This window comes from Lingula anatina, chromosome 6, assembly GCF_051362555.1.
Source record: "Lingula anatina isolate TDL-2025a chromosome 6, LinAna3.0, whole genome shotgun sequence".
In the NCBI taxonomy this organism is placed as follows: Eukaryota; Metazoa; Brachiopoda; class Lingulata; order Lingulida; family Lingulidae; genus Lingula; species Lingula anatina.
The window spans coordinates 7,506,264-7,529,661 of NC_141772.1; the positions used below are offsets into that span (position 1 = coordinate 7,506,264).

A 23,398-nucleotide genomic window follows, 5' to 3' on the forward strand; every position below is an offset into this window, starting at 1 on the left:
GCAACATCCAGCAGCAGGACACTGTATGTATGATTCACGTGAAGGTCTATGCTCGTTCCTCAAAAGAGTTGCTGAAATTAAAGCTCGTTATTCTTGTTGAATCTGATGTGTCGCAACATCATTTATACCCCTAAACCCTCATATCACCACTACTATCAATTAACCACACTTACAAAAGCCGTTTTTAATGTCATATCAAGAAGTAGACGCTTTGTCAGCAATCCTCGTACTTCATTCCTCTAATATTGATTTAAATGGATAACAACTGTTCATTTTGGCAAAGAAAAAAAAAAAAGGATTTTCCTGGGGAAACCCATATTTTTTTCCATACTTACATGCATTTTAATGGTTAATGAATCTGTTCCGACGTTTAAAATTATTCCACGTTTTTGTTCTAAAAAGTTTTTATGTAATAATCTCTACAGCGGCCAATTGTTCCACAGGGTAGTAGCCATCTATGGAGGTCACGTGGTCCAATGGCGAGCACAGGTTCCATAAAAATTGCGATAACCGCCGTTTGGTGGTAAAACAGAACTTATTATATATTCTGTGAGTTGTTTACAATGTATTTATTGTGAAATATGGATCCCATACGAAGAGTTTCTATCCCTTTATGCATTTGTTATTGAAACCGCTTCTAATTCAGCCTGAATTATGCTGTACTTATACCACTCAATAACACTAGTGCCACACATACAAATCCTTCTTAGCACCAAATGCCCTCCATGCTCGAATACCGGGCATATCGTTTGAGACACCTACGTACCATTAACTTGTGCTAATTTCCTGAACGATTATCTAACTGACAAGTTATTAATTAGAGCAAATGGAAGCTCGTGACCTTATGGAATATTTTCAGAAAATTATTCCCCTTCTGCAGTCATATACATGTAATATCTTCTTTTGATCGTGTGTTCTACTTGTTTATCAAATGCACCGTAATATCCTCCTTTTATGAGTCAACAATCAAGTGCCTTACGTTAATTTGCTGACATTTCACCTCAATAAGTTGGGATATATTCTGGAAATGTCGACTATTTTGTTTTTATCCACTAGGAGATCTAAAATGCTGTACTATTACGTCCCTGGGTCAAGTATCAAATGCTAAGCCTGATATTCATGTGTTGACATTTTATCTTAACAAGTTGCAGCAAATGGGTAAATTCTGGAAATGTCTGGCTTTTGGCACATATTCAACGTTTTATTATGGAATTTTGTAAGTTTGTTGAGTAAACTGTGGAAAAGAAATGTAATGTCCGATACCTGGAAATACCATTTAGACGTTTTCTGGGCCAACTTTTGTTGAAAATCGCTACACAGTGGAAGGAGTCCCCACATAACATGCAAACAAACTTGCATTTTTAAGAGCCCCTTAAGCAAAAAAAAAAAAAAATAAGCAGTAAGCAGCACATGAGATACTGGATGTGTAATAGAAAAAGGGCGGAAAACATCTAATCAGACTCTTGAATTAATAAAAAAAAGCATGTATTTGTGATGATTCCAATTTTCCTCTTAATACTTGCGCAATGAAATAGCAAGAGAAAATTCTGGCAAGAGAAGGAATTCTGGGTTTTGGTGAATACTGGCCACAAGCATCTAAACGGACTCCGTATTTACCAAGCTCCAAAGGTTCTTGAAGATGTCAAGGTCATGGTCAAGGTCATATCTTCAGCTGGTTTTATGATACCAGAAAATAAGTAATGCCAGACTGTAAAACAACCTTTTCTTCGTGTCTATCTAGTATCAATAAAAGTTCTTAAAAGCATGTACTTAAGAAGTTGTGGCAATATAAAGATTTATACTCAAAATGCGAAAATACCAACTAAAATTACCAAGTGCACGCAAGATAGGAAACACAAACTAGTAGTACAGGTATGATGAAACTACTTTGTCCGTTTAACTTTTTTTCTGAAATTTTCTGAAATGTGTACTTGAGTTAAGATAACGACTTAACAAAGGGACACACCTGGTCATAATGTCAAGCGCCAGGCCCCCGGGGGCTTGATAAATTTAGATTGTTGGTAACTCAGAATGCCGTGTTGACGATTTAATTTTCATTATTTGGAAATGACCATGCGTCAGGTGTTAGTTAACAAGTCGGTTTTCAGGTGGCTGGAAAGTAATTCCAGTGTTAGAAAAGCTGCAGGGCATGGGTCGGAGGTAAGTAATCGGAGTAACACCAGGTGAAAAGGTTCTGCTTTCTATTTGAGCGCAGCGTAAAGAAAAGAAACAATTTACTTAAGGCAAATTGTTTCCAACTGCTGATTGCCTGTGAATGGTAACGTGAGCCGGTGATTAATGAATGTATTAATGTTCAACGCACTTGGACAGTATAGCCCTGAATTAACTGCAATTCGGTATTTCTTTGCTCCAACTAAGTACAAGTGAACTGAATTTTTTTTCTCACACGCAGGTGTAAATGAAACGTTTGCTAAAGATGTTATTGTCAATGAAACGTTAAAATTGGCTCATCCCTTTGCCCCCCCTCCCTAATTCCAGTAGAATATATCTACCAGGGCAAACCATGCAAAGGTACATCTAACCATCTGTATAACTTCGTAGGCGGTGTGCATATCTAGGAGAACTGTTATTTGTATGCTCATTAACCCCCCTGTATCTTGTTTCTATCTTTCATTACTTACCGTCAATTAACTTTTCATCAGGTGTGGAAATTGCAGCGAGGATTACAGGGATACGCACCTGTATTAACCCTTTGGATACGCGGTCAAATCAGACTTTAATGTATATATATCTGAGTATACTAGCCGTTGCCGTTGGTGTAAAAGAACTGGTATTTTGATTGCTCTGTAATGTAAATTAGGGTGGTCTGACCATTAACAGTATTAAGCCCAAGGTGATGATTATTACAGCCAAGGTATACGGAGGCAGAATCGCAGGGTGCCCATTGCCAGCTTTATCCAGTGTTGATTTTACTGCCTGTCTGGAAAATTTCCTTGAAACTTTAGAAAGATACTCTGCTCAGCGGGATTTAGATAAGAAGCGCTTTTTAAACTTCTTTTCGCCTCTGGGTTTAAACTGTGATGACATGTTCTCCATGTTAAACCCGCCGTGGTAGATAAGAGATATTACTTTCATGTTGTAAGTTGGATTGAAGTGGAATCTATTTTGATAATAAATTAAAAGATCAGTCATACCCTAGCTCAAAACGTATCAAAACGTTTTTTTCGTTCTAATGCAACATTTTTGCGAACTTCTCTTGTCACGACTGATACTCCACAAGGAACACGTTAATTGTTTTGGGGTAGATAAAGTGTGTTTCATTAAACAGAATTAGTGCTACATGCACTAGGTGCACTTGTCTCTCCTTTCAAATTCTGTTTTCACTGTGCATCAAGCATAAAGCAATCACAGAGGAACAGCACTTCCATGCAGCAATGGTTCATTTTTCTCCTTGTTGGAACCAATTGCCTTTCGCCCAGGGATCCTTTGAACTTTAAGCGAACTGCAGGAATGCCACCGAGAGATATTACTTATTGCCGTTTAGCAAGAGATGGTAATTTCACTTTGATAAAAGAATAATAATCTAGCGCAGCTATTATAAATGTGTAACATTTGGTACTTAATCTTCCTAGGAAATTCTGTTTTTCTTTTGTCAGATGAGAAAAACGAGTTTTAAGTTTTGTTTCAGAAAAAAAAAGAATGTTCCATAATATGTGTAAAGGTTAATTTGGTCTGGACATCTAACTTGGCATCGTGATACTTTTGAAAATGTAATGATGATAAAAAGGGTGTGTTAATGCCTATAAAAAGATGGACATATCTGAAAAAAAATTTGTTAAAAACTCTTGGGTGGGTGGGGGGGGGGGGTTGATCGACATAGACGATTTCTTGGTCTGATACTAGCAATAATAATAATAATAATAATAATAATAATAATAATAATAATAATAATGTTTATTTGAAACAGTGCAAAGATGTCGAGGCTTTTAAGGATAAATTTATTCCTTGTAATAAAACAGGTAAATTATTTCACCTTTCAAATAAGGAGAAAGCTGTGGCTAACGCTTCAGGCGAATACTTCATTTAAGTATCCTAATGTGGATTAATCCTTAATTGAAATAGATAACGGTTTGGCCGTAAAGTTTAGAACAGTTTACGAAAGACCTGTTGTTAAGGTCCACTAAATGCATGTGTTGAAATCACTCATTTACATATTATGTTTATACTTGTAATCAGTCAGCATATTATCATTCACCTTACTTCAGTCTTGAATGAATATTTATCATCCTCTGTATAGGTATACCTGATAAGTAGAACTGATATAACTTAAAAGTAGAAGCCCTCAATTGTTATCTATTGCATTGCAATTAGTATTTAAATGAGTTGCTGCCACTGTGGCATGCAGATAGATTCTCGGGAGATAGTGTGTATAAAGGCTGAATGCTTGGACTTAATAAAGGACTTTTAGACTTGGAACTGAATATGTGAGTCTGTGGTTATATTCCCTCTCCCATGCATCAGTGACAGGTAAAATATTAGAAGAACCTGCGTAGGGTGGAACATGGACCCCTACACTGTACATAATGCAGCAATAATCTTTTATTTTGATATTTGACAAATTATCATGCATACAATAAATGTCACCCGATGTTCTCTGTATTAACCAGCAATAAAACTGCTGTTAATTTTGTACAATATGTTCATAAAAATTTTCCTAAGAACTCCTTTCCTTGTAAACCTGAAAATTCTACGTGAACAGTTTTCTTAAACGCGCCTTGTATAATTTATAACATGAAATAACGTTCTTTTATTTAATTAATAAACGAATACTGCAATCTTACAAATTGTAACACAATTACTAGAACATGGGATTGAGTGGCCATTCTATTGCAATCTACGGAAAGGTACATTAACTAGCAAAAATGAATTTTTCAAGGAAAATGCGATCGAAACTCATGCACTTGGTGGGTGGCGTACCTTTATATCCAAAGTATATTCTATTAGTTATCCTATCAGTAACGGAAAACCACGCCCACCATCAGAGGGTTAAACTAAATGTAAGGCATCTGTCAAGACATTTTTGTCAGCAAGAAGCATGTCCGATTCTGAAAGCGTGCTTTTTTCACCCCCAAATGAATTTCAGTTTTTTTTTCCTATTTACCAGAGAGATTAAACCATAAAGGAAAAATCAATAGCCTACATGGTTAGAAGGATTGGTCTGTCACTTCTCATTACTTGTTACCCCGCCTTCGAAGATATAATCATCAAATATGTCCCATATTGAAGATTTTATCTTAAATGCCAATCAAACCTTTTTCGGTATGTTTCTCCACGTAATTATGGTGATTTTAAAGGCATATTTTGGACATATGTTTTACTTCATATATGTATCAGCACTTGACGTATTGTAATTCGAGATTTTCAACTACTGTAGCGCTGACATAGAATGCTACACGAATCCTCCCTCTAGTATCGTTGGATTTTTGGCACGTCAAAACCTGTTTCTGTTGCATCGCAAATGCCGATGATCAATTATTTACCTGAGTTTTATTAGCTTCGGAATACCAGTAATAGAGTTCCACTTACTGCTGATATGCTTCTCAAAAGGCACTTGGTATATTGGCATATGCCTAATGAGAAAAAAGGGAGCATAGCTTCTTTAAAGCGGGAGGGAGAGGGGGGCAGGCGGCAAAAAAGCAAAGGAATTAGGCTGGAGAAGAGGGGTCCCGTCCTTCAGTTTCAGTGAGGAAATGTGCTGAGCTAAAACGCAAATGAATACCAAGAATATGCCATCTTCCAGTTTTCTCAACCAATCTTGAACGCAGAAGTAAACGGGGTTGAGGGGGTGAGGTGGCTTGGGGTTGGGGATGTGCATGTGTGTGTGTGGGGGGGGGGGGGGGGAGGGAGGGGGGGGGGCATCCGTTAGTATAAATGCACCGTAGATGGAGTTCCGAATGCCAAGCGTATCGCGAATTATTTTCGAACTTATATCTCCTCCCACACCATGTGTTATTGTACTTCAACATCCCGTCTTCAGCGGCGGCTGTATGGTGGATACTTATTTAATAACTGAAATTGCATGTACAATGTTAAGTGTTGATAAAAAGCATTTGTATGTAGCTAATATCACTTTTTAATACAAAAAAGTTTATGCTGTCGGTTAAATGTAAATGAAACACGTGTCACTGTCAACAAGAGTCAAACTGTTGCGAAAAAGAATTTTGTTGCCAACCAAGTTCCAACAGTAAAATCACATTCTAGTGCGTGTTTTACAACTGCGTCGACTCTTCATGAACGTCATGTACGCATGACTCAACATATAAAATAAAACAAAGCTCATTTTCATTTTCTTTTACTTATTCCCCTTTTCACCATCTCCATTTAAAGGTGTTATTCACGCTCTACTGAAGACATATTATTATACAAACATCTTATGTAGATTTTCATAAAAATAAAATAAAGCCACCAGCTTGCTTTCATTTTCCCTCTTAAATTTCATCACAAATAAGCAAACACTGGCATAGGAAGTAGTAAAACGACAATTATAAGTCACAACACTGCATCATTGGTCATAAGGCAATATAGTTTTTTCTCTTGTTCCTTTTTCCAAAACTTTTTTCAAAACAACCCCTTATAAGACACGTTAAAAGTTTAATGGCACTTTTCTGTGGTTCATTTTTTGCTTGGAAGTCACTCGGCTGTGCCATTTCCCCCAGTGCCGGAACCGCGAGTAAAAAAACATCTCAATTTTTCCCACTTTCTGGTGGGCGTGGTCGGATGTGACGTCGACAGTTTCTGGTGTGACATCACTGTCAAAGTGAGCTGGTCAGCGTCATGCGTGAGGTCATACGTCTCCTGTTGCATCATCCCCTCCGTACGAACGCCATTAATCGTGAGAATTTCGTCTCCGAGATTCAACCCAGTGTCTTTCGCGTACGCAGACAGTTTTACTACTCGCATTGGTTTCGTACGGTCGTTAGCGGCAGCCACTGTGATCCCAAATGACCGGCTTGCGTCCCTAAGTATTCTGACAGTTTTTAAATACAAGCTATTCATAAACTTTCTGGAATCGATCAAATCGCTGGGGGGCTCTGCTGAGGACGTAAGTATCTTTTTATAACACACGGCTGTGTGGCCGCAGAGGAGTCTTATCTCTCTCTCTAAAAGATCGATCTTTGCCGGTTGGAATTCGACCTGCACCGCGGCATCAATGGCTTTGACCGTCGATAAGTTGATAAGCCGATGGCGCATCTGCTGAATCTTCTGGGACAGCTCCTCAGGCGAATTGAAGTCCTGATAACTTAATCTCCTTGCCGCCTGGTAGGCATCGCTGCCCTCGGCGTTGTCGAGTTTCTCTTCGATATCATCTATTCGTCTCTCCCATTCCTCTAATTCTTTCGTGTGCGCGCACTCAATCTCCTGCATGAGGTCTTTTTCGATATCCTCTAGCGTTCTTTTCATGGTCTGAATCCGCTTCATTACCGACTTTGTCGCAGCGGTTATTGAGGTTTCCATAACCCGACTTGTTTCTAAATATCGATCTCGCAGTTCTTGCACATTTTCAACTTTGTCCCGTAGTTGTGTGCTCAGTTTATCAAATTCCGTCTTGAGGTCGTCCATTGCTTGCCGCTTTTTAAGACTGACAAAAACGTGCCCTATATGCGAATCAATACAGTCCGCACACAAACTGACCTGGCATTGGTGACAAAATAGGGTCAAGCGATCTTCATGGCCGCACGAGGCATACTGCCGCCCTCTACAGTTTGTTCGATAATAGGAATTATGACCACTATTATTGGTAACAACCGGTTTTGATAGGCCACGAGCGCTGGAATCATCACCTTTGTTTTCAGCTGATTTTTCAGAAATGCTCCTCCACACCATTCTCTCCTGTAGGCCCTGCACAGCGAAATTTGTGGCGAATTCCTCCACTCCGTTTCTGGGGTAGGGGGTCTCCTTTCTACACCATGGGCAAGGGAATCGCGTCAGGTGCTTTGGGGAGGATTTGTTTGACTGAATCCATTGTTCCAGACAGGTCTTGCAATATGTGTGTCCGCAGGGTAGAACCTTGGGTTGCTTGTAAATCTCCTGGCATATCGGGCACGCCAGTTCGTCTGGTGTTGTTTTACGAACCGGTCTTGAGCCAACGCCAGCCATTGATACGGTATCTATACACTGCGCAACTTTGCAAAATCAGCCCCGACATCTATCATTGCATTACGGGCAATGCTACTATTTGTGTCACTAAGCGCAGCAAATAGAAATGCTGAAATGCAGAAAATAGAATCTCTGATGTTCAGGTACTCGAAACGCGTTGTTGAGTGAGTGCAAGCCGGCGCAGCAACTGCTTGGAAACTAGGCTTTTATGCGGAGTACGTTAATCTGATTCAGCGAATTTCTTTAGTCCAGGCTTCTAGCTAATGGCAATCATTCATGACAATAGCCAGGCGTGCACCGAGCACAGTGCAGATGTGTCGTACATGTGGTATTAGTATATGCTAATGTGCATATCAGCTGTTCTTTTAGTGTATTACTTACTGCTCACCGAGGAAATGTTCATTGTAAGTACTGGGTGTGACATCAACCAATTGAAGAAGCTACATGTATCTATGTTCATGGGCTTCGATGGTGATACGTTGTCCTTTGTAGCAAAGAAATCGGTTAAAAAACGTAAAATGCACAAAGGTAAGTAATGTGCGGAGTCCGTTTACGTCGCTGCTAGTAGATCTTTCTTCATCCCGAGGCTATAGATTAATCAAAATTAGGATGACTTACTTTCAATGTCTTATCACCCTCTCTTATGCATTTCAATGTAAAGCAGTGAAAGAGAAAGCAACGGCTGGCCAAGCCACCTGCTCTATGCATACAATGTTCCAGTGGTAAAATGCTGTGGCACTTCAAGTGTTTCCGATCACCTGCAAACACCTGTATAAAGTAGCTCCAATCAGGTGGCCCAGTGTGCACTCTATCCACACTACCATGACCCTCTGAAATGCCACAGTCTTTTCTCTAAAGGCCATTGCGGTGTATACTTATTGCCGGTAGTCACGCTAACCATCCTAGGGCTATAAAATCCTGCGGTTTCAAGACAATAAACAATTACATGCGCAATCTTTGTGCAGTGCTTTGTTTCCTTCGAACTTCAGTGATGTCATTTTCCACTTAACTGGTGTATCCTGACGAGTTAATCTGTGGTACCTTTCGCTCGATGCCGCTCATACGTTTCGCAGATTTCAGTAAGACGGGTGATTAAGCGACATAACGGGCACGCACCTGTTTTCTATGGAATAAACAGTTGAATTATCGATTTCAGGCATGACTCGCTCTCTTAATAATTCTTTTTCTTTCTCTCGCAGTGAAGTCGCAATGAATCACTGAGAAAAATTACACTGTTGAGCTACGAAGCCTCTGTGAAGACACTAAGTATATGTTAAATGTGTCATATATCAAACGCAAATGACCGTCTTGGTACCGATACCATTACCATGAATAGCGCATAGTGGGTTCAATAGGTATTCTTCTTGCAAGCACCATCAATGAATGTAGATTATTTTCATGAAGCACATATCGCATCCTCTAAGATTTCCTTGAAACACTTGGCAGCTCTAAGACTACTTTAGATTATAACGCATTATTTTCCTCTATTACATTACATTTACATGGATTTTGCAGTTGGTCTGACACGGTCTTTGGCATCATTGGTATATTAGAATTTGTAGGCCTGTTTTTAAAATTGCCAATATTCCAATACCCAATTTATTTACTGAAAAATTTCTTTATCACTCTTTTCTTTGCCTCACTTCTTTGCTAGTGATACGTACAATCCCAGACCCCCGTTGGTGCCAACCAAGCTTTTGCCCAACAATGCAAGGACGTTTAAAGGTCAACCTCATTTCCAAGATTTACACAAACTGCATGATTATCCATTTTGTAATTTGCAGCCTATTACTCCTTTGAACCCCCATCTGTTAAATAGATACCTGCTAAATTAATGGAGAATCCTTGTTTTCGCCAACTCTAATTTCCTAGATTCCCTTTCTTCAAAGAGCATTGGGTGACCCGATATTGGCATTCCAAAACGGAACACGTCTTCGCATAGAGCCCCCGTGGAGTCATTAATTCACAAAGGGCAAGCAGATAACTGCAGAAGAAAGCCTTATCCCTAACCTCTTATACCTTTTCACATCAATTTCGCATTAATCAAGAAGCATCTAAAGATCGGGGTCAGACCTTTGGGAATATTCATCGCAACATTGACGTCTATAGGGGGGCAATCGTTTTTGTTTACGCTAAGATTCCCTGGAAACAATTTATTCAGTAATGACGGGCGACTAATGCATCTGTATCAATAAATGGTAATATATTCTTTAGCAATCCAATGTGTTCAACATTTTCAGACGTGTCTAACAAGCATGCGACTAATGCACATCTGTGAAAGAGCAGCCACGTTAATACTTTTGGGTGTAAGCACAACTCATAGATATCTGAGAGAGAGAGAGAGAGAGAGAGAGAGAGAGAGAGAGAGAGAGTTGTTTTTGTATACCAAAAATGTTTCTACAATTAGGCGTTTGTGCTCTTCTGATTAAGTCCTACGTTTTTGTTAATACTGTTTCTCTACCAAAGTGCAAGGCAAACGGGCTTCGTTAAATCTAAAAGTTAGAATATCACAGATAATGTTATAAAAATATTGCAAGGGCGTGTAGTACGTGTGACGATCGCAGTAACCATAAGCAAATCAGTTTGATGAAAGCTAAATAGCTCAAAAGAATGATTCCTTATTCTTTTATTTGTGATTTAGAAATGACCGTTATTTGCTTTTCTGAAATTCACGCAAAAATTGATAAATGAATAAGCGAAATAAAATAAAAAAAGATGTGAATATAAGAAAGATAAGGAAAATAAAGGAAAGATGCAATTAATGGCAAAATATTTATTTCTGCGCCAACAACAATACACTATAGTTGAAATGGATTCAGGCGGAACTGGTGGTACGGGCTAAAGAGGTGACAAATGTAAATGTCCCACTGCCTTTGAAATATAAAATGACTGACCCGAACAGAATCGGCCACGACAAACTTATTTATTTATTTATTTATTTATTTATTTATGGTATTTGCGCCCTTTACATAAACAAGGTCAATTTTTTACGCTTGTTATAGGCCTAGGTATAATAACCTCATATTGTTATATGAATAATGAAAATGAATTGTTGAAATAAGGTCTCGCTTGAATTTATTGTTGAGCCACTGACTTGCAGACTATATTATTTAATAACAATATGATGAGTTTTGTTATTCAATAAAATTTTTATGACTTACGTATGTCATTTAAAAATAAGTCAAGTATAAGAGAAAAGAAAGTTAGAAAAAGCTCTTCATGCCGACTGGAGAGAGACAGCAAAATATATGTCACAGTGTGTATTGGAAATGATCCAGACATCCCTTAAATTGTATGAGGAGCAGGTTTCCAATGATCTGTAAGATTATGAATGGTGAAAATTATCTGCCAAGTCGAGTTAACGTGTGTCAACCTGATCAAAATCTGTTTTACAGAATGATTTTCCTCTAGCAATTTGTCGGTTTTACCTTTTACAAATACTGCTGCCATTCGGTTTTCTTGCATATCTGTTTTTCTTCCAAGCTACTTGTTTTATCAGACTGAACCATCTGCACGCAATTTTCTCAAAATTCAAGACGAACTCTGTCCAATATTCTTAATATTTATGCTGCATAATCCAAGGTGCCGATATATATGTTAAGCCAAACGTCGTCATTATGATCAAAGGGATGTGAGGAGGGGGGCTTGGGAATAACCTTGTTTGCCTTGATCTAATTTCTTAGAAACCTTAATCCAGTTTACAAAACAAACCCCTTAGAGACAGTCTCAAGCTACAGTTAGAAATACACGAATAACAACGATAAGTTTGTTTACATTTGGAAAATGTCGATAGAGGGAGGTAACGGTGGACGGAGACATCTGTTGTGTACACGTCTATTAAATCATGTAGTCAGCTGAAATTCCTTGAAGATAAAAATTTGGAATAATGGGGATAGCCCGCCAGACAAACAGTATATTAAGGCATACTCGACATGTTTCCATTGTATATTACACTGGGAAATCTCTATGTCAGCGCGTCTAGCTGTTTCTACTCGTTTTCGTGTTTATATGAATGGAAAAATACGTAAACGCTATTGTGAAAATATTTATTGTACATGTTTATGATCATGCTATAAAACATCATGGAAAAATAATCATATCATGCTTCCCCTTCCCCTAAAAAACCGTTACAAAGGTCTTGAAGCTTTCACAGAATATTCGAAACTGATGTCGTAATACTTAAATTACCTGCAATGAAGTGCAACGCATAACAGAAGGACAAAAACCGTGGCTTAAGGCTAGAAGGCTGCTTTGAATAACAATAATCAAGGTAAAAATCATCAGCGTTTGAAATCGGATTTCTTTTTGGTTTTCACCAGATCGCGCTCAATTTTAGTTCTCTGGCTACATGAAACCACCCCCTATTCATCATGTATATCTCACGTCTCCATTATCAATACTAAAGATTGGTTTCTAGGAACTCAGGTGAGCCACGTTCTGTTGATTTCTACACACATGTTAACTATCTGCGTAATCTTCACTCTGGGAACCTGTTTCACAAAAAGTGTCAAGTTTTTGGACGGGTAAATTCCTCATGCCGACAACGCAAAAGAAACTTTGCAATATCGACCCAAGAGTGTGTAAGAATGATCGTCCCACAATAAATGTATTTGGCAAACCTAAAAGGTCCGCTGTCAACACTGAGAGCAGATACCTTGTCAAAACAAACATAATTTGCTCAAGGCTTCCCTGTCCAACCTCGGTAGTTAACTATCTTGATACAGGTTTCAAATGAATCAGGTCACGTCTCTCGATACCCCAAAGTCGAGTCATGGAATGAATGGTGAATTTGAAAAACTTGCGATTAAGCGCGGGTTTTGATCTTTTGCTTTTTCCAAAATTGTTGCGGCGAGTTATGGCGAGTGTCAGAAAAGGAAGATTATAGGCTGGTTAGCCGGGGGAAATGCCGTTTACCCCTGTAAAATTCTATAAATAAGAATTTTTGGCGGGAAAACCCTGGCTTATAAGGCTTAAAGTAAAACTACTTCTGACATCATGCAGAAAATGCCCGCTGTCGCATCAGTTCCACAACCTGACTCTTACGGAGAAGTGAGTCTCAAAGAACCCTGAATCCTACGGTGCTGCCCGGTGACAGCAGATGAGAGCTAGCTTCCACCAAGCTCACAATCAACAAGTTTGGCAACAGCGAAATGAAATTTTGATTTGCTTTCACCAGTTTCCCTTAAGGGAGGTTATCAATCTTCGGCACAGCTGAGAGCGATTAGTTGGTTTTTGATAACTGGCATAACACAAACATCAGAGGTATAAAGTAACCGACATGAGATGCTAGCACGTTGCTATGAGAAAAAGATTTCTATACTATACAGCACCGAAAAAAACACACGTCAAACCAAAACAAACGAACTAACAAAAAACAATTGATTTTATTTATTTATTTATTTATTTATTTGTTTCAAACATCAGATTCAAACGACAAAGGTCAAACGCTATCTCTGGTCCATAAGATTCCCAGAAAATAAATTTTACCAAAGATTTATCAGTTGAAAAGACCTACCGTACCATACTTTCAATGCAGATGGCAGTTGTTAAACCAAGAAGTGAAACACAAAAGCGTTCAAATACGACTAGAAAAGGTGACTAGAAAACGTGTGTCGTGCTACTCGAAACCGGGATTACCTTAAACAAGGACGTCGAATTGACGTTTTTGCCTTTATGCAATAGATGTGAAATTCTATGCGCAGGGAATGATGTTCTAGAAAACGAAACAGGATATGTATCGTTAAAAACATGGTGAATATTTGCAATTGATGAAAAGGCTGCAATCCAAAACCAACCACAAGAAAAAGACCATAGTTAAAATTGCCAGCTTTAAGTCGTTGCCGCACCACAAAATCTAATCTGCCATTGTTTCTGACTCCACTCTTCTCCAAATCCATCATAATAGCGCTTGATTTTACAATGAATCGCTAGACTTTCTCCAAAGATTCCCATTCGTGGTAGGTCCTTATAAAGCAAACGCGTTTTTACATATATAATTAGGGTATTTTTCTGCAATTTTTTTCCATGAATCATCAATGCATATCCAAAGAAAATCATGAACTCTTTTTTCATCTTTGCTTACGTGACTTGTATCCTTAGGAAGAGATTCGATTCTTCTATAAAATCAAACATTGCCAATCATAATTTTTGACAAAAAACAAACTAACTAACAAACAAACAAACTTAAACAAAAAACAATGCAAAAAACAAACAAACAAACAAACAAACAAATGACACCGAAGTTGACATTTCTAGGAACTGAAGGGGATGCAGCGATTTACCTCGTGACAAATGGTGTGTCAAAATTGAATTTGAAAAATACACTCGGTTTGTAATTGATCTCACCCAAGGCGCCATCTTTCAGGAAACCCAGCCTTCAATTCATATCTAAATCGATTACGTGTCTGTCTTGAAAAAAAAAAGCCAGTAAGAGAATAATTACACAAGGCAGTATAGACAAATAGACCATTGGTTAGACAAATAAGAAGGAACGGGAGGCATATACTTGTAATGAAAACATTGAAAAAGATAAAGGAGAACATATCAGACACAAATTAGAAGAGTGAAGGCTAGATAACGAGCGTCGGAATCTTTAAATCCCCATACGTTGTCACATTGTGTCATTAAGTAGCAATTTAGGCAACACATTAAGTCAACATAAGACCATTGATTTCTTTCTAATGGCGTAATATCAGTCTCTTCTTACAGTCTGAGAAACCGATAAAAGACTTGGATTGGACTTGTGCAGAGTCAAGCGTAATGGATCTGAACACGACAAAGTTGAAAATCACATTTATTCTGTATATGACAGAATAAAAATCAGTCTTTTCTGCCAAGACTGCATAGTTCGAACAGCTACTGAATCAGATTGAAAATCGATGCGTCTTTACTGAAACTTCGAACTGTTGCCATAGCTTGCCCTCTATAGTGTGGAGAGAAATGTACTTTTGTCCTCACATCGTTAGGGATGGTTGCTGAAAAAAATGCATCCGTTTGTGCAAGCGGTAAGGGAAGAATTCACATACTATCTGTGCACCTGTTTGGATCTGCTTACGTCACAATGTCTCCTATTCCCAGCCCCGTCTCTACAAACAGTTGTGCTAGGGATTCAGTTTTTGGTACAGAAATGTTGATCTTGATGGCAAATGATAATATAACGCTTTCATCCACTGTGGATGGCGATTGAACACCAAATGCAACGATTTTAGTCTCGTCAGGTTGAGATGTATTGCTATAGGTGAGACCCCTTTTTAAAGCAGCTGATTGCGTTGAGTTAAACAACTGCAGTCCATTTTATGGTCAAAGTTTGGACATTAGACCTACTAAATGAAACTAAGATAGGTGAATAAAAAAAATGTAACCTGCAACTACATGTACATCGTCCAAATAACGATACTAATAGGGCATGTTCAAAGGCACAGGAGGTGAAATTTTGTTTAAATAAAGCGAGATTGTGTTCACAATTTTTGTTTGAGTTTGAGTTACGTTGTCTTTTTAAAGATGGATTTGTAGCTTGCGTGAACTAAAAGATGCACGTATTTATCTTTTTAATTTCATATCTAATTTGACAAACATTTATGTACATTAGATGTCAGTTATATAATTAGATGTCAGTTATATAATTAGGTGTCAGTGCAAATTGGATAAAAAAATCACCATCTGTCTGAATTAAAAGAAGACAACAGCAACTTAGAAAAACTTTTGATGGATAGCATAACAGCTGTTAAGCTCAGAAAAAAAATTCACGTATAACTTAAAAAAAAAACTTAATTAAGTTTGACCACCAGAGTAAATGCCATTAGTTTGCATATTCTGTTAACGACGCGTGGCACCTGGATAACGCCAAACTTATACATCCCTGACGAATAAAAAATAGAAAGTAAAAAAAAAAAATAAATAAATTAGGAAAGAAAATCTTCATTCAACAACAAAGCCGCTTTAATAGGTCTAGTATGTTTTTATTTCCATTAATCTGGACATACCGTGCGTCTAGGTACAGTATTTATTAAAAAAAAAAAGCCATTGCGATGGACAGTGCCCAGTATAGGCTTCTATTTGGATTTAGGACAGGCCTCTTTGTTGGGAACACACCGGTTGCTGTCTCGCGAGACCCGATATTGACCGTAAGGACAGCCACATCCGATGACACACTGCATAGTGCATCTCCTTGGAAATCCTTCGGGCTCCCCACAGATGTGCGGACAGGCGGAATAACAATTGCTCCACTTCAAGTCTCCGGGGCAATCAGGAGGCACCCCTGGGACAAATATGGAATGAAAACGGAAATTTCTATGAACAAATACACAGGTCAATTGAGGTTATGGAATACATGTAGATACATTAAAATCTGTAGGTAAATTTGGAGAATAAGTGTGAGGAAAATACTGGTAACTAGGTCCAGGGTTCACACACTCAACTTTAGTGCAGAACTAAGGGGAACATGGATGGAATGTTCTTTTGGCTTTGCCTTTTTCGTTTCGTTATACTTTTTTTTAATCTTTTTTTTTTTGGGGGGGGGGGGGGGAGGAGGGTAGGCGAGGGGTGACATGTATTTTCAAAGCGATGACGAAGGGTATATAAGAATTCATAAGAAGTGAAAACATATGTGATACCTAGCGTATCAGCTACGCACAAAATGTAAATATAAATTATCTTACTCTCATATGCAACTAGATAGCAAGTTTGATCTACATAGCACTAAGAACTTTCAATCTACGATTTATCAAGTTGAGAGAAGTCCCTGAAAAGGAAACTGCTAAGCCGAACAAGTTTTTAGGGATCATCTAAGGCTTCATTCCCAATGAAATTATCGTTCTACGTTGATCGATCCAACTCCGTGGGAACTCTCGCTGAATGCGATCAGATTAACAGATGAACGCGCTTCCTCCTCCTGACGTTGAGTAGATTAAAGGCAAACTGGTGGTTATACCATGAAATAAGAGTAGGCGTATAAATCTGTTAATCTGATTGCATTCAGCGAGAGTCCCTGTGGAGTTGGATCGATCTACGATGAACGATTGTTTCGTTGGGGATGGCCCCTAAGCTACCATAGATTTGTAAAACCACTTACATGGTTTCAATGGGACTCTACAGTATACTTCAGCCACGATTACAAGTAAGAAGACAGCCACAGCCTTCATATTATTGTTTTTCTTCTAGAGGATAAAAAAATCAACAAATAAAATAAAATAATAGCTAATAGCAATCGTAATATGTTCGGTTGAGTGTCTAAATAATATTTTTGTTATTTACATATGGAATAAAATTTAGCATAGATTATACACATTTGACATCTGTTAAAAACTTTTGTTAAATACGAGGAGGGCATTATTTTATTATTTATTTTGTGCGCTAGAGACATGTAACATTTTTTAACACAACATGTTGCTCATTTTCAAGTACCTGCAGTTTCCCTCAAACGAAAGATTGGTTGAATCAGGTTTCCACGTTTCATACACACAACGTCTATAAATCTGAAACAACATTTCTTACCTTGTCTGTCCCACGCCAAGTCGAGCAGCAATATGACTGGGTCTCAAGGTTTATCCCTTTTATAGCGCAAATACTTTCATATTTGGAAATAAGAGTTACATGTTCTGCAATTTTCTTCCAATTTGTTTTTTTACCATTCGCGCAAAGGTAATAAGGTTTTCGTCATTATTACAGCAATTTCTGTTTTTATTTCCCAAAAAGCAAATTATTGGAGCAGTTTAAATAACATTTGGGCGGTTTTTATCTTATTTGAATCGTCGTAACTATCCACTTATTTAATTGGATGTGCCTGGATGCGTTACCTAAATACTAGACCTTTTCACACCCAGACAAATTGCACCCTTATCCAACATAAATGTTATAGTTTAAATGTTAAAACCTAATAAAAATAGTCTGGAATTATACACGAAATGGTATATTTAGTATTAATGGTTATACACGAACAATCCTAGGTCCTACATGTAACGTTTATTTGTCACACAGAAAATAAAATATGCCGAATTGGTAGTAACAAAAACATCTTGAGATACATTGTCAGGCTGAAAAGCTCTTTAGAAATTTCTGTTTTTAAATTGGTTAAATGCTATTGTGTATTGTTTGAATTAATACCAAATTTATGAAGCGTTATCGATCGATTGATTGTAACACATCACATAGTGTGCACGACGTTTATTTTAACTTTAAACCACTCTATATTATCAGACAAATAGGCCCTATCTGTCACACTAGAGTTAAAATGCCTTCGGTACGGACATTCTTAATATTATATATTCCAACAGGATATTCCAAGTTAAAGCAATCTGAAAATCTGAGTGCATTTACAATATTCATGTCCATACTTGTGGTCGGCCCCGACGTTTTTCTCATACTCAAAACTTTCATGGTACATTCCAAGTGGAGAAATAGGGAATTGTATTCTACTTGTTTTCTAACTGAACTATGACTGCATTCCACCTAGGGCATTCCAACAGCATTAGAAACTTTTTATTTTCATTCGACGGAGAACCGAAATACTAAAATTCGAACCGATCACAAAAATAAGCCAGAATGTTTGAAATAAACTCAGATTTTTTAGAATGCACTTCGAATATCCAGGAATATACAAAGAATTTTTATGCTGCCGGCATTCTAGCTCATACCGCCTCATCAACTGCTTTCAGGTCAGGACCGACCGGATGGCCTTATGGTTAGAGTGTTAGCCTCCAGAGTGGGATGACGTGGGTTCGACCGGCCGTCCGGGGACATGCTAGTCCTTTATAAACGGTACCTGCTGTCTCAGCCCTAAGGGGCTGAAGCAGGGGTCTGGTCTGGTAGTGGAGAAATGGTATGTTTGCTATCTCTGAGTGCCTAATACTGCAGCCGGGCTGTATCCTCCCCAGAGAGGCGAGAGCGATAACTTAGTAGTGTGCAACAGGGGCAAAATGACTAGGCTTTATTTGAATTGGGAATTAGATAAATATATGCATAACTTCAATCCTCGCGGTTGCAGTATCTCAATAAAGTTTATTTATTATTTTTAAATATAACTGCTTCTATTTCACTGTTCCGCTTTAATACTCTATCAAAGAGAATCCTCAATTGAGCAATCCTCAATTGATACCTTGTATAGTACCCCTGAATCGAGATGACGTCACAATCATTCAGATAATATATGTAGAAGAAAAAAAAAATAGACATTATTTGAAAATATCAAAAAGGTAGAGAAACAATAAATTGTTACTGAATATTCTTATTTCTTTTTCACGCATAGAAGTATTATGATTAACAATAATCATCTTTAATTAATGTATTCACGGAACGTACAATGGTCATACGGCGGGACCTAACTACTATAGTAGCGTCATTAAGGGTCAACCACTTCGTCGCAAGTAGCTGAGCAACATACGGATTGGGAGATAGTTAACATTTTTAACTGGTCCAGTAATTTGCTTTTTACCATGATGCTAACAATTATGGTGACGGTTTCCATTAAATGGAAAAAATGAAAACATGTTTGTCTAATAAAAATCACATTTACATGGAAATTGAATCTTTTGTACAGTTACGAAAAAACCTGTATGGCCGAATTTCCCATTCTTGTGTTTCTCATTTGTGTCAGTTAGTTGAATTCTATGTGCATGTGACATCGATCTTCATAATCTTCATAATAAAAGGATAAATGGAACAGAATTTTTTAAACTCTACTGGTGGAAGCTGCTCACATATATCTAAACCCTGGTATTTGTCTGTAGCAGTAAGGTGAACCCAGCCAAAGTCTAAATGTTTTAAAAGAAAAAAAGGGTTAAATATGGAAACATAAATCAATAAAAACGTTTAACTTCCGCCAGGCTTTAAAAATCCTCCAGATACCTACCGTTTTTGCGCGCTTATTCCATATTTATTATCCAAGAAGCGGTAAATACCCGGCAGACATATTTTAATGAGCACGTGCTGAAGATGACTGGGAACAAATTTCATGAAAGATTTTGCAGAGAAAAATATGCACAAAGTAAAACGTGTGGCCTTTGATATTCTCTCTTACGCGGTATTTTAAATTAAAAACCACATTTGGTCTATAGTATGTGGGAGCCCGTGTCATCTGTAAGTTTAAGTGGCGTTGAATAAACTATTACATAATGTATATATTTCACTTAATAGTTTTTTAAAATATGTTTTAAAATATGTATTATATTAGACAAACAGAACTTATTTGTGAAATAAGAGCTTATCACCTAATATACAAAAATCATTGCAGACCCCAACTCCCATCTCACCAGTGATATTGTTTATTCTAAAAGCCACCACTCAAGTTCCCGTCTTACATGTCCCTATTTAGAATGTGTCAGTACACATGATTATCTTAGATAAGGTCCTCTCCAGTTGAACACATAGGAATCCTCATGTGTAACCCCAAAAGAGCAAGTTTTTTAAAGTTTAAACACCAGCGTAAAGACAACTAATCCACGTATTCTTTTATTGACAGGTGGTTTCAAAATTACGCCAACAGTTCAAAGTGCGGTTCAAGCTACTGAAAAAATAAATAGAAAGGAAAGGTTGTACATGTGTATTCTGTACGCTTGGGAAAACTTCGTGTTTATAATCACATCCAACTACAAAGCACCTTGAAAAATATTAGAATGGTTTTTATTTCCATTTGTTCATATGCGTGTACATAATCGTATGCACTTTCTGAAAATGGCACCATTGTGATAAAAGTAGCTACTTTTTGGGCTAAAGACATTCGATTCTGCTGTCAACGCATTTGTCGCTGTCCCGAGAGACCCGGATTTTGTCTCCAGGACAACCGCACCCCTCGTTACACATCAGATCGCAAATCCATGGATCTGGTTCCCCACAGACGAGCGGGCAAGAGGAATAACAGTTACTCCACTCCAAGTCCCCAGAACAATAGTGTTCTCCCCCTATTGTGAGAAATATGAAATGAAATGGCACCACAACAAAAATGCATTTAAATAATAGAAAAAAATATAAATTGAAATAAAGATATACGATGAAGACAGTGGGTGACAGATCCACGCTAAAGGGTGGAGTGGGGGGGACACAGGGACAGAATTGGTCGAAGAAATGCAACTTAATTGCAATATATAGGGTGCAAGTACATGAGCAACCTCCCCCCCCCCAGCCCCCTTACTCCACAGGAATATTACAGAATTTAGAGTCATTATATTGTTCAGGATAAACACGTATGACAACATAGGATACAAGGGGCATTTAAAATAACAATCAAGCTCCAGTTGATCAAGTTTGCGGCTGTCCCTTTCTCTTAAATGTTTTGCCAAACAATTTATAAGTTTTTATTTCTGTTTTGTCATATATTTGCAAAACTACTTACATTCGTTCGTAAGAGTTCTACAGTTCACTTCAGCCATGAGCACAAGTAAGAAGACTGCCACAACCTTCATCGTGTTGTTCTCTTCTGAAAAATAGAAATAAACAAATACAAATGGAAATAACGTTTATATCCACTTTTCAACCAGTAGAACGAATCATGTTGAAACCGTGAATGTGAACATTTGTCTGAAGTATAAATTCTTCTGAATATAGGTCCAGACGAGTGTGGAAATAAAATACAATAAGAATTAAAATAAATACAAATACGTGTCTTAAAAGAGATTTCTCTATGCTCTGGTGCCAATGCAAATATTAAATAACAATCCTTACCTTGTTTATCCTTAGGCACAGTAAGTTGTGCATCAAGATAGCCGTGTAACAAAGGCCATTCTTTTTATAGCGCACAACCTTCCCATTTTGAAATGAGAGTAGCTCTCTTTGATTGTAATTGTCTCCTAATTTGTTTTTTATTATAAAGGAAATAAAAATAACGACATACTAATATTTACATTGTGTGTAGTTATCATCTTCAAAGGCGGATATATGTCAGAATGGGTTTTCCAATGGACATATAATATGAGCAGTGTTTATAATGATCATTAATCATGATATATTTCATGCACATGACTGCGCTATATATCATCATTTGGACGGTGTGTTTAATATTACATAATCGTTTCTGGATGCGCTTTCATAATTTGGCTTTTTTTTCACCAAACAGATTACAGGTACACTTAAATGAACACCGATTTTTGAGTTAGGAACTATCCCATCGCAACAGGCAAAATATATTGAACCTAGGTTGTGACATATACTTTGCATATGTGGTTCGTCCGTCGGGATCGACGAGGACCATGTAGTCATCCCACGAGTTACTGATTTGTGTTCTGAGTATGCGCTGGTAAGGCCAATCTTTGCTCGAAAGGATTTGCTGCAGTATGGGCAGGGAATGGTGGCTGCTGTCAAGGGCTTGCTGGTACTGCTTTTATTTTTCTGACCTGTCTTTGTTTTTCTGCCTTCGGTTGGTTTCATAGGCTTTGGCGCCATACTGACCATCTGAACGCCACTTTAGTCTGTTCACTGCAGACATCTCTCAGGTGTTATGGCTGATGTTGAACGCCTTTAGCGACAGGATTTCAGGGTGTCTTGGAAGCGTTTCTTTTGACCACCAAGGGTGCGCTTTCCGTGTTGAAATTCACCATACAGCAGTATCTTGGGAAGCGTAAAAAATATCTTGAAATGAATATTCTCGCTCATAATCACTTTGGAAATGACAAATCTTTTAAATGAAGATTTAAGCTGTTGTACATTGCTTTGATTCTATGACAATGTCCGAATGCACTGATATATCTTTATGTTGTACTTCTTGTTAAATACGTGTTGTGGTCACCGCCAACAGTACTGCACTAGCAAAACTGGCCAGTCTCGGTTTTGATCCTGTTGGTGAGAGTCACCAAAAGTTAACTGATAATATTGATAAAAAGGACAGCCCAAGAAATTTTATGTCCAAGGGTCATTTGATCATTGAAGGATAAATATATGTGCCTACATTAAAACAGTTCATGCCGTGAATATAGGATTAGCAGAATTCGACACGGGTGGTGGTGCGTTTGCGTGACTGCCCGTGTCTGAGGGGGGGGGGGGGGGGGGGGGTTACCATTTACACAAAAATAACACCAACAGATTATTAGAATTAAATGGATTTACGTGCAGAAGCACAATAGAATGAATATCATCCTTCACGAGGCACTTTATTTTTGTAGGTGGAGGGTGGGGAACACGGAATCACGGCGAATCAAATTGCATTTTACTATAAGCAGCGACAATAAATTTAATGGATCACGAGTCACGGAGCCAGCACATGTTCTATCTCTGAGAACAGACGTCTGTATTTCGGTACAAGGAAAACACATTGAAAGCTGCAGGCGGCGACTTTCCGCCGTTATAGAACGAGTTT

The 23,398-nt window shown here is 38.0% G+C and overlaps 1 protein-coding gene and 2 long non-coding RNA genes across 4 annotated transcripts; all 3 read right to left on the minus strand.

Annotated features, from left to right (window-relative positions):
- Positions 1-6,297: 6,297 nt before the first annotated feature.
- On the minus strand, positions 6,298-9,528 carry LOC106157312 (uncharacterized). The gene has a single exon (XM_013532931.2). It carries the CDS (start codon positions 8,116-8,118, stop codon positions 6,652-6,654), a length of 1,467 nt encoding a protein of 488 aa, XP_013388385.2. The 5' UTR covers positions 8,119-9,528; the 3' UTR covers positions 6,298-6,651.
- A 6,599-nt stretch (positions 9,529-16,127) lies between these two features.
- On the minus strand, positions 16,128-17,734 carry LOC106157322 (uncharacterized). 2 transcript variants are annotated; one of them, XR_001237787.2, is made up of 3 exons: positions 17,611-17,734; positions 17,189-17,273; positions 16,128-16,375 (listed from the first exon to the last, which is right to left on the minus strand). It is a non-coding gene; the product is annotated as an uncharacterized LOC106157322 (long non-coding RNA). The 2 variants fall into 2 exon arrangements; XR_015335157.1 differs by lacking the exon at positions 17,611-17,734 and adding an exon at positions 17,521-17,577.
- A 2,983-nt stretch (positions 17,735-20,717) lies between these two features.
- LOC106157325 (uncharacterized) lies at positions 20,718-22,647 on the minus strand. Its single transcript, XR_015335171.1, has 3 exons — positions 21,772-22,647; positions 21,443-21,526; positions 20,718-21,011 (listed from the first exon to the last, which is right to left on the minus strand). It is a non-coding gene; the product is annotated as an uncharacterized LOC106157325 (long non-coding RNA).
- Positions 22,648-23,398: the final 751 nt, after the last annotated feature.